Consider the following 14773-nt stretch of genomic DNA (forward strand, 5'->3'; position numbering starts at 1 on the left):
ATCCTCACATCCTATGAAACCATATGGTACATTCTAAACCATTAGATCAACATACAGCCCATATCCTATTTTTAGGTTGGTAGCATTGTGCCATCAAGTGAAAATTTTGGCCTTGGTGGTGCAGCATTGTCATGCCACATATCATGATATTTGTGCAAGCATGCCTTCAAAAAATTATCACTTCAAAATGTTGTGAGCCTCCTTTTTAATGTGGTCATATAGGCCATGGCTATGTGTGATCCTCTAAACCATCTAGCTCCATCACAATTAGTCCTTTCTTGCACCTCCTTTAGCGCCCTATCCTCGCAAGGCCTGCATCTTCTACAAGGTTGTAAAAATCCTTCCAACTCCATGTAAGTACAGCATTTCAAGATTGTTCTATTCTTGTACAACACATCCAATACTGGATGTGCTCTCCCATGTGCTACACCTCCATTACTAGTGGTTATCTTTTTCAAAACAACAGAAATGCATGTTCCCCTATGATTATAAATTTACAGAGTGCCGACTCTCCACCATACGCTATGTATAGATTTTCTTTTCTTTTTTTCTCCTTTCACCTCTCTTCCTTGCCCTTGTGTACACATTCTCATGAGAACCATCTTCTCATGCACATTTATATTACTTTAGCATTCCATGCCAAACATACTAATCCTTTTCGTTTTTGTTTGATTTTGCTAGAGTTTGCAAATCCAAATCAAACATCATACTTTGGACGAATATATTCTTCAAAAGGTATAGATATTAGAACCTTTCACCTATATTATAATTTGAAATTGATGTATAAAATAAGCAATGTCCAAACAATAGAAAATAGACATCAAACGATTTTGTATTCATCATGTCAATTATGTGTATCCATCATGTCAATTATCATGCACATCAAAACTTCTAATCAAAGGAATAGAGGTGAGCATGTTTACATGCCACTCATGTCTAATCTTTAACCTATTAACCACGGACACCCTAAAAAAAAAAGGAGAGGACACATGGCAGCTTCGAGGAGAAGAGCATGCCACGTGTTACAAAGAAGGAGCTCTTGGATGGAGGCTGGAGGAGGTGGAAGGACAAGAGGGAGGCTTTAGGGAGGAGGTGGAAAGACAAGAGGTAGCTTTAGGGGCAAGAAGGAGAGAGAAGGTCAATGGAATGGAGGAGATGGAAGGTCACCTTCGGGAGGAAGGAGGAGATGGAAGGTTAATGGAATGAAAGGAGGAGATGGAAGGTCTCAGAGCCATGGCTTAACCCAGCCAAAATTTAAGAATCAAAGATTCACCTTCAGATGGGAGTGGCTGAGGATGCAGGTCATGCATCTTTGCCAGTGCAAAGCACGGGTTGAGTACTCCTACATATGAGTCATGGAGTGGTCAAGCATCCTAGTTTTCCATTCCGTCCTCGCCTAAGAAGGCGGCCCTGAAGTAATGAAACGCTTGTTTCTTCAAAATCAGCCGACGACCCGACTGCAACCGATCAGCTTTTTTACAACAAGAACGAGCACGAATATAAACGCCGCGTCCCCCTTACGTTATGAGAAAGAAGCCATCAGAAAGCTTCCAGTAGCCCTTGCCTCCACGATGTTCGATTCAATCCCAAGGAAGAAACTCGCTGTTGCGTACGGTTACAATCCAAGAAAGCTCGAAGATTTCTATATCCTCGGTAGGAAGCTGGGTGAGGGTACTCATGGAACCGTAAGACTTTGTACGCACAAGCTCACAAGGCTGAAATTTGTCTGTAAATCCATACATAAGTTTGACCGAGAAGGGCGAAGTGCTCTGTCCTTTATACAGACTGAAATACATTTGATGGAACGACTGAAAGGCCATCGAAACGTAATTACAATCGAGCATTATTTTGAAGATGACTTTTTCGTTCATCTGATCTTGGAGCTATGCGAAGGCGGGGACCTGTATGGCATTCTGAAGGAGCATGAGAAGCTGACCGAGTTTCAAGCTGCTCAAGCTGTCAGTGCTGTGGTGCAAGCGCTCTTGTTTTGTCACGAAAAGGGCGTTATACATAGGGACGTGAAGCTGGAGAACTTGCTCCTTCCGAGTAGAAGATATGATTACAGCAGGCTTAAACTGGCGGATTTCGGGGCCGCTGCGGATTTCAGAAGCCAGAAAGATTTCAAGGAGGTGGAAGGAACTCTATTGTACATGGCACCCGAGGTGTTCCAAGGAAAACGCTACGATGAGAGAGTAGACGTATGGAGTTTAGGCGTGCTGCTTCACATTCTTTTAAGTGGGTACCCGCCGTTTCAAGCAAAAACGCTGCCTGATCTATTTAATGCCCTCAGGAGAGGCAAAGCGAAGCTCGATTGTAACATATCCGAGCAAGCAAAAGATTTGATCTCGAAAATGCTACAACAAAACCCGGGCAGGAGGATTAAACTAAAAGAGGTGCTGGGTCATGTGTGGCTGAGGAGGGCGGCTGAAAGGCAAAGCTCTGCGTGGGATATGAGCGGAAAAAGGTGGCAGGAGCTTCGGGAGGCTGCAACTATGTGTATTTGATGAAGATATATTAAGTCTCAGTAATGTATACTCAGAGTAACATTCGTTATTTATGATCCACCACTTTTTTTTTTCTATGCGAGAATAAATTGAATATATTAGGCAAAAAGTGAGTACAACTCAGAATCGCCTCCTTTTGCTCAGCTCACAGCCGCTCTCTTTTTAGCAAAATACATAAGCATACCAATGAATCGATCCACCACTTGGCAACGCTCTCTACCCTTGCATGGGCTCCAAGAGTGTATTCCACCATTTGTAATTATGTAATTGTATATTTATTTATTCCCAAACAGATCCCCCTCTCTATATTGTCACTAATGATATCTACTAGAAGCATTTTGTTTTTACAATTGAAACCATGGTGGATTAATCGCTTCAACATGCATAAGGTCATCTAATTTCTTCTACGTATGTTCCCCATGCATTTTGTGTGACCTGTTGGTGCTTTAAATGTGATGTGTGATGCTACTCAAGGGAGATGGTAAAATAGAGCATTTGGTTGAAGACAGGTTAAGGCAAAGATACAAGCATTCACATGTTTTATACATTGGTTTTTTTAAAATTAACATTCATTATTAATTGTAAAGAGATCTATCCAAAAGAACAGTTAGCTAAAGATGCAATTTCCAAAGTTAAAGCATCGGCATGAAAAACACTTTTGGCAGACTAAGTACTACCCTCATTCCAACATTAGTTCACTCCACAAAAGCTTTCATATTTCATATTAGCATTTGAATAAACATTTAAGAAGGTATTAAAATGGAAATACAAAAATTAGCACTAAAATAAACGTTGAAATTAACATCGCATAATTAATGAAGTAGCATGTAAGTTTGACATTTATAGGGATGTTTATATCAACGCTATCACCGTCAAAACCTTGATGCCTATATTAACACTTTAGTTTCCTAGAAACGAAATTAGGTAGATTAGGGCTTCACAAAGGTCTAATCTAGCCTACTCACCACTAGAGGCATAAAAGGAGGGCCTCTATACCTACTCACTATTGGAGCCATCTCTCTCTTGTGAACCCTTGCCCCTTCTTTCTCCTCCCCCTTGTTGTCATCATCCCCACCATCAATAAGAACAGGGATGTTCTTTAATGTCCCTTTCCCATGCTAGCTCTAAGAAAAAAGGAGACATCCAAGAAACAGTTGTGCATCAGGCATAAAGGAAATCATTGATCGAAAGTCAAGGAGGAAGATATCTTTGATGAAAGGAAGAAAAGGAAATGCCACAATCTTGTGCCGACCAAAACTCTAGAAGAAATGTCAAAGGCTCACAAGAGGATTTAAAAAATCTTCCTACTCTGAGCTTGGCAACTCAATCGACGAATGTTATTGATATTCTAGGTATTTGTATTACAGCCTTCATTTATGAGGATTCACACTTAGATTTCATCACTTGGATGAGGACACATTCATTGCTCCTAATGGCTCATGAGGTAGTAGAGGAGCATTGAAGTGCTTGCATCTCGTCCTTGATGTTTTTGAATCCTCTAAAACACAGTGCTTCCTTATGCAGATGTAATCGCCTACCACCATTTTGCATCCAAGCAATCTGGTTCAAAAATAATATAAAAATAACTTATTAGGTGCATCAATAATCCAAATATCTATGCATCAATAATCGTTATTAGATGCATCACCAATTGCAATATCTACCATCCAAAATATCGAATTACAATATCTACCATCAACAATTGCAATATCTACCAACCAAAATATCTAATAAGAATAGTACAAAAAGAACACACTTGTTAACATTGATGAGGTAGCACAAATGTATCCATAAAGTCATCCCAAAATTTGGCTAAGTCAATGGAAAAAGAACCATTCAAATGTCTTCTCACAGTTTCTTAAGCCTCTCTACACATAACTTTAAACTGTTTCACATTCAAAATGAATGCATTGAATTATCAAAAGCTCACTTTCTTGATAGCTTGTATGGTTCCAGTGTATCCCAACTCACTTTCCATTGTTTGAGTTTCTCTTGCACAACTGAGTGCAGCAGGCAACACCCAAGAGTCTCTTCATCACTTAGTTGTTTATCAGGGCAACACGGAGGACAAATTAAAGGGGGAGATTGTAATTTGTGCCTCACTGTTGGCTACACATCTGAGCAGTAAGGAGGTCAAGTCTTCTCTACATGCACTATCTAAACACTTTGGTTGTCCAAGAGGATCACCTTGAAGGTGTGATTGTGGTCATGATATCGAGGCCAACTTAAGCTCTACTAGAGCACACATGTTGAGTGTTTTGTAAGTGCCATGGCTATAGGAGAATAGGAATTTTGGAAGTATAAAGGTCCACATTTTTGGGTGGTACACTAGACTTGTCTTTTGTATTTTATCTGTCTCTTCTACAAAATGAGCACATGATAGTACAATGACCATCAAGACATTCTCGTATATAGGCATTATAATTGAAAACCAAGCCCAGCTAATAGACCAACCTACAATAAGTCGAATAAAGGGAAAGCATGGATTCCAACTATTGGAGAGTGGTAGTTACCGTTTTCATAGGCTGACGTTCAAGAGCAACATCCGCCATATAGATTTCTTCCTCGGAGAAGTCCTCGCCTCGTATGAACTCTTAGGGGTATCAAACACTATGGATACTTTTGTCTCTTCTTCTTCTCCTAGTTTTATAGCACCAAGTTGAATCCTTTGGGATGCTACAAGACATATTCAACCACTTTTCCAATAGGTGATGGCATCAATTTTCCTTAGCAATGGTAAGGTGTTGAAGTGACTAGAAAATTGTGCAAGATTGCAAAAGGGTTAGATATGCTCATAGTGATTTTTGGAATACAAAACATACAATTAGTGCTCACAGTCAATTGGAAAGATGAAATCCTTTTCCATGGTTATTGCAAAGCGATATCAACATTCCTTCATTCTCAATGATTCACAAAAAAACAATAAATGAAAACAACCACAAACTCATAAAATTCAAAATGGATTGTGTGTCAAAACGTTTGTATTGTATATTCCACACAGAAAAAGATGAGAAATTGTGTTATTAATCGCTTGAGTTAACATTTCACATTTTGTGCCTCCCGCAAACTCTTGCAAATATGTGTAATGCGCTCATGAATCTTGTTAAGTTGCCTTGGAGCCATAGCGGACCAAGGGAATTGTAATACTAGGAACAAGAGAGTAGAAAAGGCAAGAATGGACTAAAAGATCATAGGGTTGGCCCTCCCGTCAAAAGGTGACATGTAACATAAGATCCTCCACAAAAGACACGAACCATAGCATAGCAGCATCCTGTAATGGAAGATTGGAAGGGCGTCCGCAGTCTTCAACGTTTGCAAACCAAGATTAAAAGAATACTGCAAAATAATACCGTAAGAAAAACTCCACAAATCACAAATGATTGCCTTCCTGTGTAGCAAGCACCATGACTCCGCAACAGCACCGTGAGGTCGATTTGTCCATCCTATGGGTGTTGTGCAAGCCCTCTGGACTGGGTTGCTGCATTGTGTGCTAGATCATGGCTTGGCACAGTGATGCGGATTCTAACCATGATGACAATCTGCAACATACCACCACACTCCTTGAGCCACTAGGAGACCTAGGCAATGCACCCCGCAATCAAGAAGTTTTGGGAATGTTGGCTTTGTTGGCTCTGCAAAATGCTTTTTAGGCAACCACAACAGTAAGACCGCACCCGAATTCACTCTTTGATTCTCTACATGCCACAACCACATGACTCTGCACTAGCTACTATTGATCAAGAATGGCATGTCAACATGACCCCACATGTGGTATTTGGTCCAACTATCTCTCTTTTGCTTACAGCAGGTTTCTTCTCCCTAGTCGCAAGGCAAGCCATCTCTTAGCATCCAGTCGAATCATCACATCCTCACACCTCTGATCAGCATCTCACTTCACCCAATGCCATGATCTTGATCATCACGTTCGACACTTCCATCACTTGCAACAATGTCATGTTCTTGATTGCCATGTTAGGCCATAGATCATCAGATCTCTTGGAATGATGTAGTAATATTGTTGGCTCTACAGCACTTGACTTTCTTTCTTCTAATGGCTTTAAATCAACACTCCGCAATGACTGCATCATAGCACCACAACCGGTCTGTATGCAGCAACTACCGGGCCCAAAGAACATGTTGCATCACAAATGAGAAGGCCACAGTATAGAAGAAGGCCCAAGATGATGCCAACCTCCAGTTGTCACAGCAACTTTAGCATCAAAAAGACTTTAGAATCCAGAGCGTGATACCACCAAGAGTACATGGTAGAATGAATCACCTTAGCACCAAAAGTCTTCAAATCAGATCGTTGGCAAAGATCATAGTGCATTAGAATCACGTGTGGCTTACGCTTCATTCATCCCAAGGCCAATGAGCATGAACCTTGTGGTCACCAATGTGTAGAGGCCCTTGGCCCCTATAGGGAATGAACCCTCGAGAGACTCTCAAAATAGAGATCAAGAAGATACGACACAAGGAAGAAGGAAGAAAGATAATTGATTGATTGGTTGCTCTTGCATTGAATGCATATATATAGAGAGGTCTATGCCCCTTCATTGCCCACACATGTGCCTATTGGTATTCCCATGTGCACACACACCTCTTGGCATCCCCACTTAGGGCTAAACCCATGTGGTTATAGGCCCTAACACTACGTTAGTGGTTGTCCATTTGAACAGACTGAAACTTTAACACCTAACAAGCTCTACTAGTTGGCACATCTAATCCACCAAATCTAATCCAAAATAGGAGTCAACCCTTAACCCAGTGCACATTGAGTTATTAACCTAGCTTAAGTTGTGTTAGTACCCCAATGCACACTAGATCCAGTGCACAGTACGTTAGCTGGCCCATCACTACAAGAGTTGCATTTTGTATTGAATTTTATCTTTCTAATCATTAAGTGATTTCCTATCCATAGAATATTCACCAAAGACCCAAAGCCACTGACCTCAAACTTTAAAAATTGGTAAAAGGGGTATAAATTGATTGATTGAACTAAGGGAAATTTTATAAAAGTGGACATCTCTAAAGGACTGTGGATCCATATAATCTTCAAGTCACGTCAGAAGCATAGAAAATTTCCATTTGGATCCTAAAACTACCAAATATATTCACCACGCTGAATCAAACCCCAATGCACGTTGCATTGTAATTTAGTGCATGCAACATTATCAACCCAGTGCATGTATGGATAATAACCCATGCATACTGGATTAGCCAGTTGCTTAGTAGTGGCACTGCTTCACTTGACTAAGGGGCTTGCTAGGCGTCCCTCACCTGCCTGCATCTAAGGTCTAGAAGGGTGCTTGCATCTGAATCTAAACTGAAAGAGAGCGTTTCGAATAATATCCTATCTGGCCAAGTGCCCAATTTGGCATTTGTCCAATTGATATTGAGCACTAAGCTCACACTCTATACACGTGCCACATCCCAAGCCCATATCTCAAGCTTAGAGGATTCCATACAAAGAAATGTGTGAAAATCCAAATCTCGAGGCGTCTGTGACTCCCAACTCTAGTTTGGTTTGATCCAATCCCCTACATCCACTATAGCATCTTGAATCAAGGAAAACTTCTCTAACATGATGGGAAGGTCTGGGCGACATGATAAACCCCTTCACAATGCAAACTAAAGTGTCATTGGAGCTGCAAGGCCCACCATCATCAACTATGCTAGAAATCATGTGGAGTACACCAATTCCCACCATACCATTGAGTTCTACGGCACCGCATCTACACTTTTCTAAAGGAGGGACCTCATTTACTGACACATTTGAGACAAGTATTCCAAGTAGTTATTGGACCGTGAAATCCTATGACACAAATTGGTAAGTAGACTAAACCTAGGGAGGATACATTGCCTAGGTTGACTTCTCGACCCCAATATATCCATCTTGGGTAGGCAACTTAGATAATACTCCCTATCTAGTGACTCCTCCCTATAACCCAGTGCCCACAACGTAAGTCTACTTGTGCCCAAGCCACTACCAGTGTAACTAGTGAGACCAAGCTTGCCTCGTATGTCAGCCCCAGGACCTAGTGAGTTAGGCTCCACCAATCCCAATTTTGTCTGACCTAAGACCTTTTATAACCCTCTTCGAGTACAACCCACTTATGAGATAGTGAGCTCCCCACCAATAAATCCTCCTGAGCTACAAACGGTGCTTATGGACTAAGCCATGAGGATCCAAGGGGCCATTCTGCCAACCCTCACTGGAAGGGATACCAACTCCTCAAGGGGTAAACGAGTCATCACTAAATTCCTAGGTGAAGGATACCCATTGTCTCATGTGGGGAGATTCGAGGCTTGGATAAGGTCAACACTTTTGGGATGAGCCTAGATGGCAAAGCAAGTTAATGGTATAGGGCTCTAAACCTCAAGGAAAAAATCAGTTGGGACATGCTACGATGATCCTCATAGTAGCGTTTTTGCCCACAGTGGTTCCAAATGCAGCCCATTAACCAATTTTATGAGGCTAAGAAAAAGGAGACCAAGTCCCTTCATGACTATATTGCTCGAATTAATCACCTAAACTCAAGGTGTGAAGCACACAAAAGGAGGAGTGATGCACAATGCTTGACATGCTTCCTCATAGGGTTGTGGGACTCCAAATTCATAGTGACTACAAAGCGGAAGCATGTACAATGAGTACAACTTACGAGATCCTGTACATGACATGCATCTCCCCCTCTTAAGTTGTGGTTCATCCTTCACCTTTGGGAATAAAACCCAAAATATAGGTCAACAAGAAGAGAAAGGAAATGTGCAGAAAGTAAAGTCCAATTGGATCAAACACTGGTTGATCGAAAGATGACTGTGTGTAGAATTGTGTGTATGGCTGCGTGCTAAACATGTCAAAGTTGAGCATGTCATGTGTCACCGTGGAGTATGCAGTTGCTCTGAAGAAGAGGCATCCGGATGTGAAGCTAGTCGATGTGGCTATGGAGATAGAATCTAGTAGGTTGTGACATACGAGGGTGTCACCAACGCAAAAGAATTGACAGCAATGTGTGAGGTATGCTATAGTAGAACTACAATCTCTGTCAAATGATGTGGGGTCAAAGAAGACTGCATAGTTGGTGTGGACAAAGTGATCCAGGGGCCAAAAATCTGTGTCCGAAGGTCCTCTTATGATGCTCTACTCTACTGAAGAAGAAAGCTATAAAACTAACAAGGTACGGCAACCTGTCGAACCTGTATGCTCTATTGTCATGAGCTGAAGGTCATTTGATGTGTGCATACCTAAACACCCATCAGCATGGGGTGTAGCATCTATCATAGGCTCAAGGTGGAGCTGACAGTATAAAGGCCTAGAAGCCTGAAATACAACTAAGAAAGCATAAGATATTCCTGAGGCATACGAGGTGCTGAATGTTGATGAAGGGATTAATCTGAAGTCCTAGATCCAACCACTAATCTGCATCAAGTATGGACTCTATATGACAACCATAGGTGCATGTTGAAACACTAAGTCTCCTTAGGTTGTGCAATGGTTGAGCCTAATGATGTCTACTGCATTGGGTAGGACCGCACTGATGTATAAGTATCATCGTGCTAAGGAATGATCTGTTAATCTGAGGTGGTGGTGATAACTAGATCCAATGGCAATGCAATGCTGGATGACTGAGCTGAGCTAGAATGTCCTAAAGACTGATGTGCTGATTTGCATTGTAGATCGAAACTGTGTCCAAGGATGTGATGAGCTCTGTGTCAGAGGTGAAAGCATAGGTGATGGATGCTAGAAGGGAGTCACCTAAAGAGATGGATGCACTATGGCATATATCTCTGCATGCAGCTAGAGATGTGAGTGCCTCGTATTGAGGACTTACCTCCTGAATAACTGCATGATAACTAGTGAACTCCTGCTGAGAGTATTTGCATCTACGATGCAATAGGACGTGTTATCTGCCATGCAAGTAGTGACACATCATCTCCACATCATCCTAAGTGCCACGTGGATCTAATACCATGATAGCAGAAGTGAGAGAAGGAGAGAGAGAGAGAGAGGAGTGCACTCAATATATCTACTTGTACACTATGTTGTATTGAACATGAACATGAAGATATACATGTGAACCCCTTAGGGTTAGGGTTAGGGTTTGCTCCTATTCCTTAGAGGTATGGTGCAATTTACACCATCCTTAACAATGGGGAGACCATGAGACCTCCCAATGCTGCTATCGTAAGGTCATTCCCCAGTCGGTGTATCAAAAAAGGCCACCTCTGACATTGCCCACACCACCTAATCCATCCAACAAAGAACAATTGTCCATTCAAGGAGCCACTTCTTCCAACCAAGGGGAAATATAGGGCTCAAAACCTTCTGCTACCTCCACCCATCCTAGATCCTTAACCACCACCTCGACCATGGATCACTCCTATGAATCAAGCAATAGTAGAGGAACCGCCCAGTGATTGGGAAGAGCCAGATCACACCCTCTCGATGGGCGATTATTCACTCCTCCTAACTAGTCAATATATATAAGTCACTGTATTATGCATGAAATTTAGTATACCTTGGTCTATCAAACGGCCTCTATCTCTCAAAGGGTAGGGATATCAAGACCTTGACTTGAAGACCATGGATACAATGATATACATGTCAAGGGCCCCACTGGGCTAGTGAGTGTCCAGACAAGACACCATCCAATCAACTGGTGTCATGCTATAAGTATCAAGGACCTCACCTTTCGAGGGATTTCCCCTATAAGGATGACCAAACCATTCTAGTGGCAACTACCACCAATTCGGGTGCACTGTTGTGCTCTGGCTATGGGATGGATCATCTGTACAAAGATTGTCCGATGTCAAGGATGCCTAGCATGGCCATAGACCCTAAGACCAGCATCGACTTGCTGTGAATAGAAAAAGGCCAAAGTGTCTTTGGTTTCCTTAAACATGGTACCAAGCTAAAGCCTTTAGCAAAGAATCCCACAAGTAAGCCAAAAGACGTAAAGCCAATACATCACAGCCTAATAGGGAAAACCACAAGGGTGTAGTTTTAAAAGTGGAAAGAGCTTTGATAGGGTAATTATTCAAACCGGGTCCGAGGACAAAGCTATCTTGTCTACTTCATCTTCTTTCAATCATATTCTTTTGGTTGAGAACCAAGTTAGTCAATAGCCTAAGGGATGAGATGACACTGGGGGAATGATGAGTTATCAAAAACCTACAACCCTCAAGGGTCAAGGTGACCCCCATTGTTTCCTTATCAAGGAAACAATGCCTCATCAAGGCACAACAACTGGTGCGTGATTGACAAAACAAATTTGAGCACTATCTTAGAGCTAGCAAGGGAGTAGATACCATTCATCCTTGAAAGAGTGGAAGAGGAAGGATCACGTGGTTCATCAATAGGACATTCACTCCTAAGTCATAAGATGTTCTAGGAGGACCTTGCATGTCACCAAGTATGAAAAGAGGACAATATGTCCTTTTATGGCTTTGAAGAGCCATAGTCAGTGGGATGAGAACCAATTACACAACCTCAGGATTTGGCGGGACTACCTGCATTCCTATTTACTGAGGTCAAAATGCCCATTGAAACTTTAATATGGGGAAATCCAACTCTTTGGAGGGATCTCTCTGACTAAATGAATAGAATCCAAGTAAATGAATGGGCAAACGGTCACCCCTAAAAACGTGAACCCTGAGGTAGTAGACCCCCCAGCTATTGAGGAGCAAAACCTCCTCAAAGTACCAATTAATGAGTTGGGTTAGTGATTTTGAAAGTGATGACACTAACATAGTATTTCCCATCTCCTACCAGGACAAGAATGCCATAGAAATATTAGACGGAGGAGCCACTATTAGTATAGTCATTAAATAGTGCTGAACCAAGTGCAAACAATCCAAAATGGAGAATACAAATCTCATGGTCAAGTTAGCTGGTGGAGCTACTGCAAAACCAGTAGGAGTGTTGAGGGATACAAAATTTAATACTTTTAGCCTAATTATTGAATGTGATTTTGTGGTGATGGATTTCGACAACCAGATGATGGCTATGATATTATATTAGTAAGGCCTTTCTTGTGCACCATAGGATTAGTTCATGATGAGCTCAAACAAGATATATCTATGCAAAGCAGGTTGTGAGGGTCGACTTTCAAAATTGGAAAGCCCATCCTGTGTCCGTTAATTTATTTGCAGCCGAGTTGGATACCACTTAGTGGACCACTTCAGCCAAGGTGTTCCAGGCATGCAATGAAAGGGATGCAGGAGACGACCGAGATGAAAGTTGGTATGCTCCACTGCCCAGAGCCCGAGTTCTCCCATGATTGGATGCATATCCTTGCAACCATAGATGTGGTTTAAAAAAGAGGAATAGAAATGGCCACTGATGATTTAAAGGTTCCTAGGACTATAATCCCATCAAATATAATAATTTATTATACTAAAGGTACCAAACGAGAGCAAAGGAGTGATGAAGGTAAAGTTTGACCTTCATTGGCTCAGGTATGTTGGTGCTATCACCATCCACCATAATTTCTCCTCTAATTGGGTAGATACATTAACCAAATTGAAGGTCCCATTAGGGTCTATCAAAGCAAAAGAAGAACCTCCACAAAAGGTTAGGTCTTCACCCAAAGCTAAGCCCCCACTAGAGGATAAGACCCAAAGGGCTAAAAACAAAAAGACTTCTCCTAAAGAGAAGCAACATGTTCGGAAGGACTTGAATGATGGTGAAGAGGAGAATACTGATTTACACCAAGTTCCAAAGAATTTTAAATCCAACACTACTCAAAACCAAAAAAAACTTCTAGAGCAAGCCAAAAGTATGGCAAAGGAAGGAAACTAGCAACGTTTTGATGGTTCAGAGGTAGACCTATCAATGTTTGATGAAGACCATAAACCAATCTACAGCGTTGTGATCTCACTCCAAGATAAGGACAAGCCTTGATTTACCTTTGATAATATGAGGCTTTATTTTCTTGAAATTACAGAGACATGAAGTTTTTGCCTCTCAAGGTCATGCAACATTGTGAAGATAGTGGGAGAGAAGGAAGGAGTCTCACTTGCAGCTTTCTCACATACACAATGGGGGAATACACACAAAGGTGGAGGCTGAAAACAGTTTTCCTCCTCTTAGTTGTGAAAGCCAAAAGAACTCTAGTACAAAGAAATAGAAGAACCCTATATGTGGGTCTCAAACCAAACTCGGCTAACTAAGGTGGCATACTAACTGAGCCACGAACTAGAGTACATAAGGATAGCTGTCATCCAGCTATTATTCATGGGCGGTGTACCAACTGCATCTGTAGCTAACAAGTCGGTGACATAAATGCACAACGGTCACCCTGGCATATCACGAGTGGAGCTCGATATCTCAACACTCCCCCTCGAGCTCAATCCCAATTCCTGCACACCAAGCAGGTCTCTGAACTTGCGCAGCTTCTCTGTGCCCAATGCCTTCGTGAATATGTCAGCTACCTGATCCTCTGTGCTGACATAAACTAGATCAATAAGACCTAGTAAGGCCTTCTCCCACACATAGAGATAATGCACCTCAATGTGCTTTGTTCTAGCATGATAGACTCGGTTATTTGCCAAGTGTATACTGCTCATGTTGTCATAATTAATGACAACTGGCCCATCTGTAAACTGATGCATATCATAAAGTAGCTTATGCAACCAAGCTACCTCACATGTAGCCATTGCTGCACCCCTGTACTCAGCCTCTGTGCTCGACAAGGCAACTGTAGGCTGTTTCTTGCTACTCCAAGTGACTGCAGCACTCCCAAAAGAGAACACATATCCACTAGTAGATCGTCTATCAGAAATACTACCAACCCAATCAGCATCAGTGTATCCATGCAACTGTATCTGAACCCCAGTCTCATAAAATAGTCCATACTGCAATGTGGACTTCACATACCTGAGTATGCGTCTAGCCACATCCAAATGCGGTTTCCTTGGAGCCTGCATAAACTGACTTACCAATCCAACAGCATAGCTCAAATTTGGCCTGGTAATAGTCATATAAATCAAACTTCCTACTATGTGCCTGTACATAGTAGGGTCTTCCAGAAGCTCAGCTGCATCTGCGCTCAACTTCACATTCTGCTCCAAAGGAACTGAAATAGGCTTATAGCCTGTCATCCCATATTTGGACAGCATGTCCAATCCATACTGCCTCTGCAAGAGCCGTATCCCACTTGGTGATCTAATCACCTCAATGCCCAAGAAATAACGCAACTCTCCCAAATCCTTCATCTCAAACTTGTACTTCAATAGCATTTTCACATGAAGGATATCTTCATCACTAT

At 41.8% G+C, this 14773-nt stretch overlaps 1 protein-coding gene across 1 annotated transcript; it reads left to right on the plus strand.

Annotated features, from left to right (window-relative positions):
• Window positions 1-1418: 1418 nt before the first annotated feature.
• On the plus strand, window positions 1419-2504 carry LOC147882427 (calcium-dependent protein kinase 4-like). The gene has a single exon (XM_087400244.1). The coding sequence runs from the start codon at window positions 1419-1421 to the stop codon at window positions 2502-2504; it is 1086 nt and encodes a 361-aa protein (XP_087256370.1).
• Window positions 2505-14773: the final 12269 nt, after the last annotated feature.

The sequence above is a fragment of the Dipteris shenzhenensis genome, chromosome 29 (genome assembly GCF_047967505.1).
Source record: "Dipteris shenzhenensis isolate YYH24624 ecotype China chromosome 29, Dip_SZ_1.0, whole genome shotgun sequence".
In the NCBI taxonomy this organism is placed as follows: Eukaryota; Viridiplantae; Streptophyta; class Polypodiopsida; order Gleicheniales; family Dipteridaceae; genus Dipteris; species Dipteris shenzhenensis.

Coding starts and splice junctions, on each gene's coding strand:
- LOC147882427 (XM_087400244.1), top strand. CDS start 1,419: ATGAAACGCTTGTTTCTTCAAAATCAGCCGACGACCCGACTGCAACCG.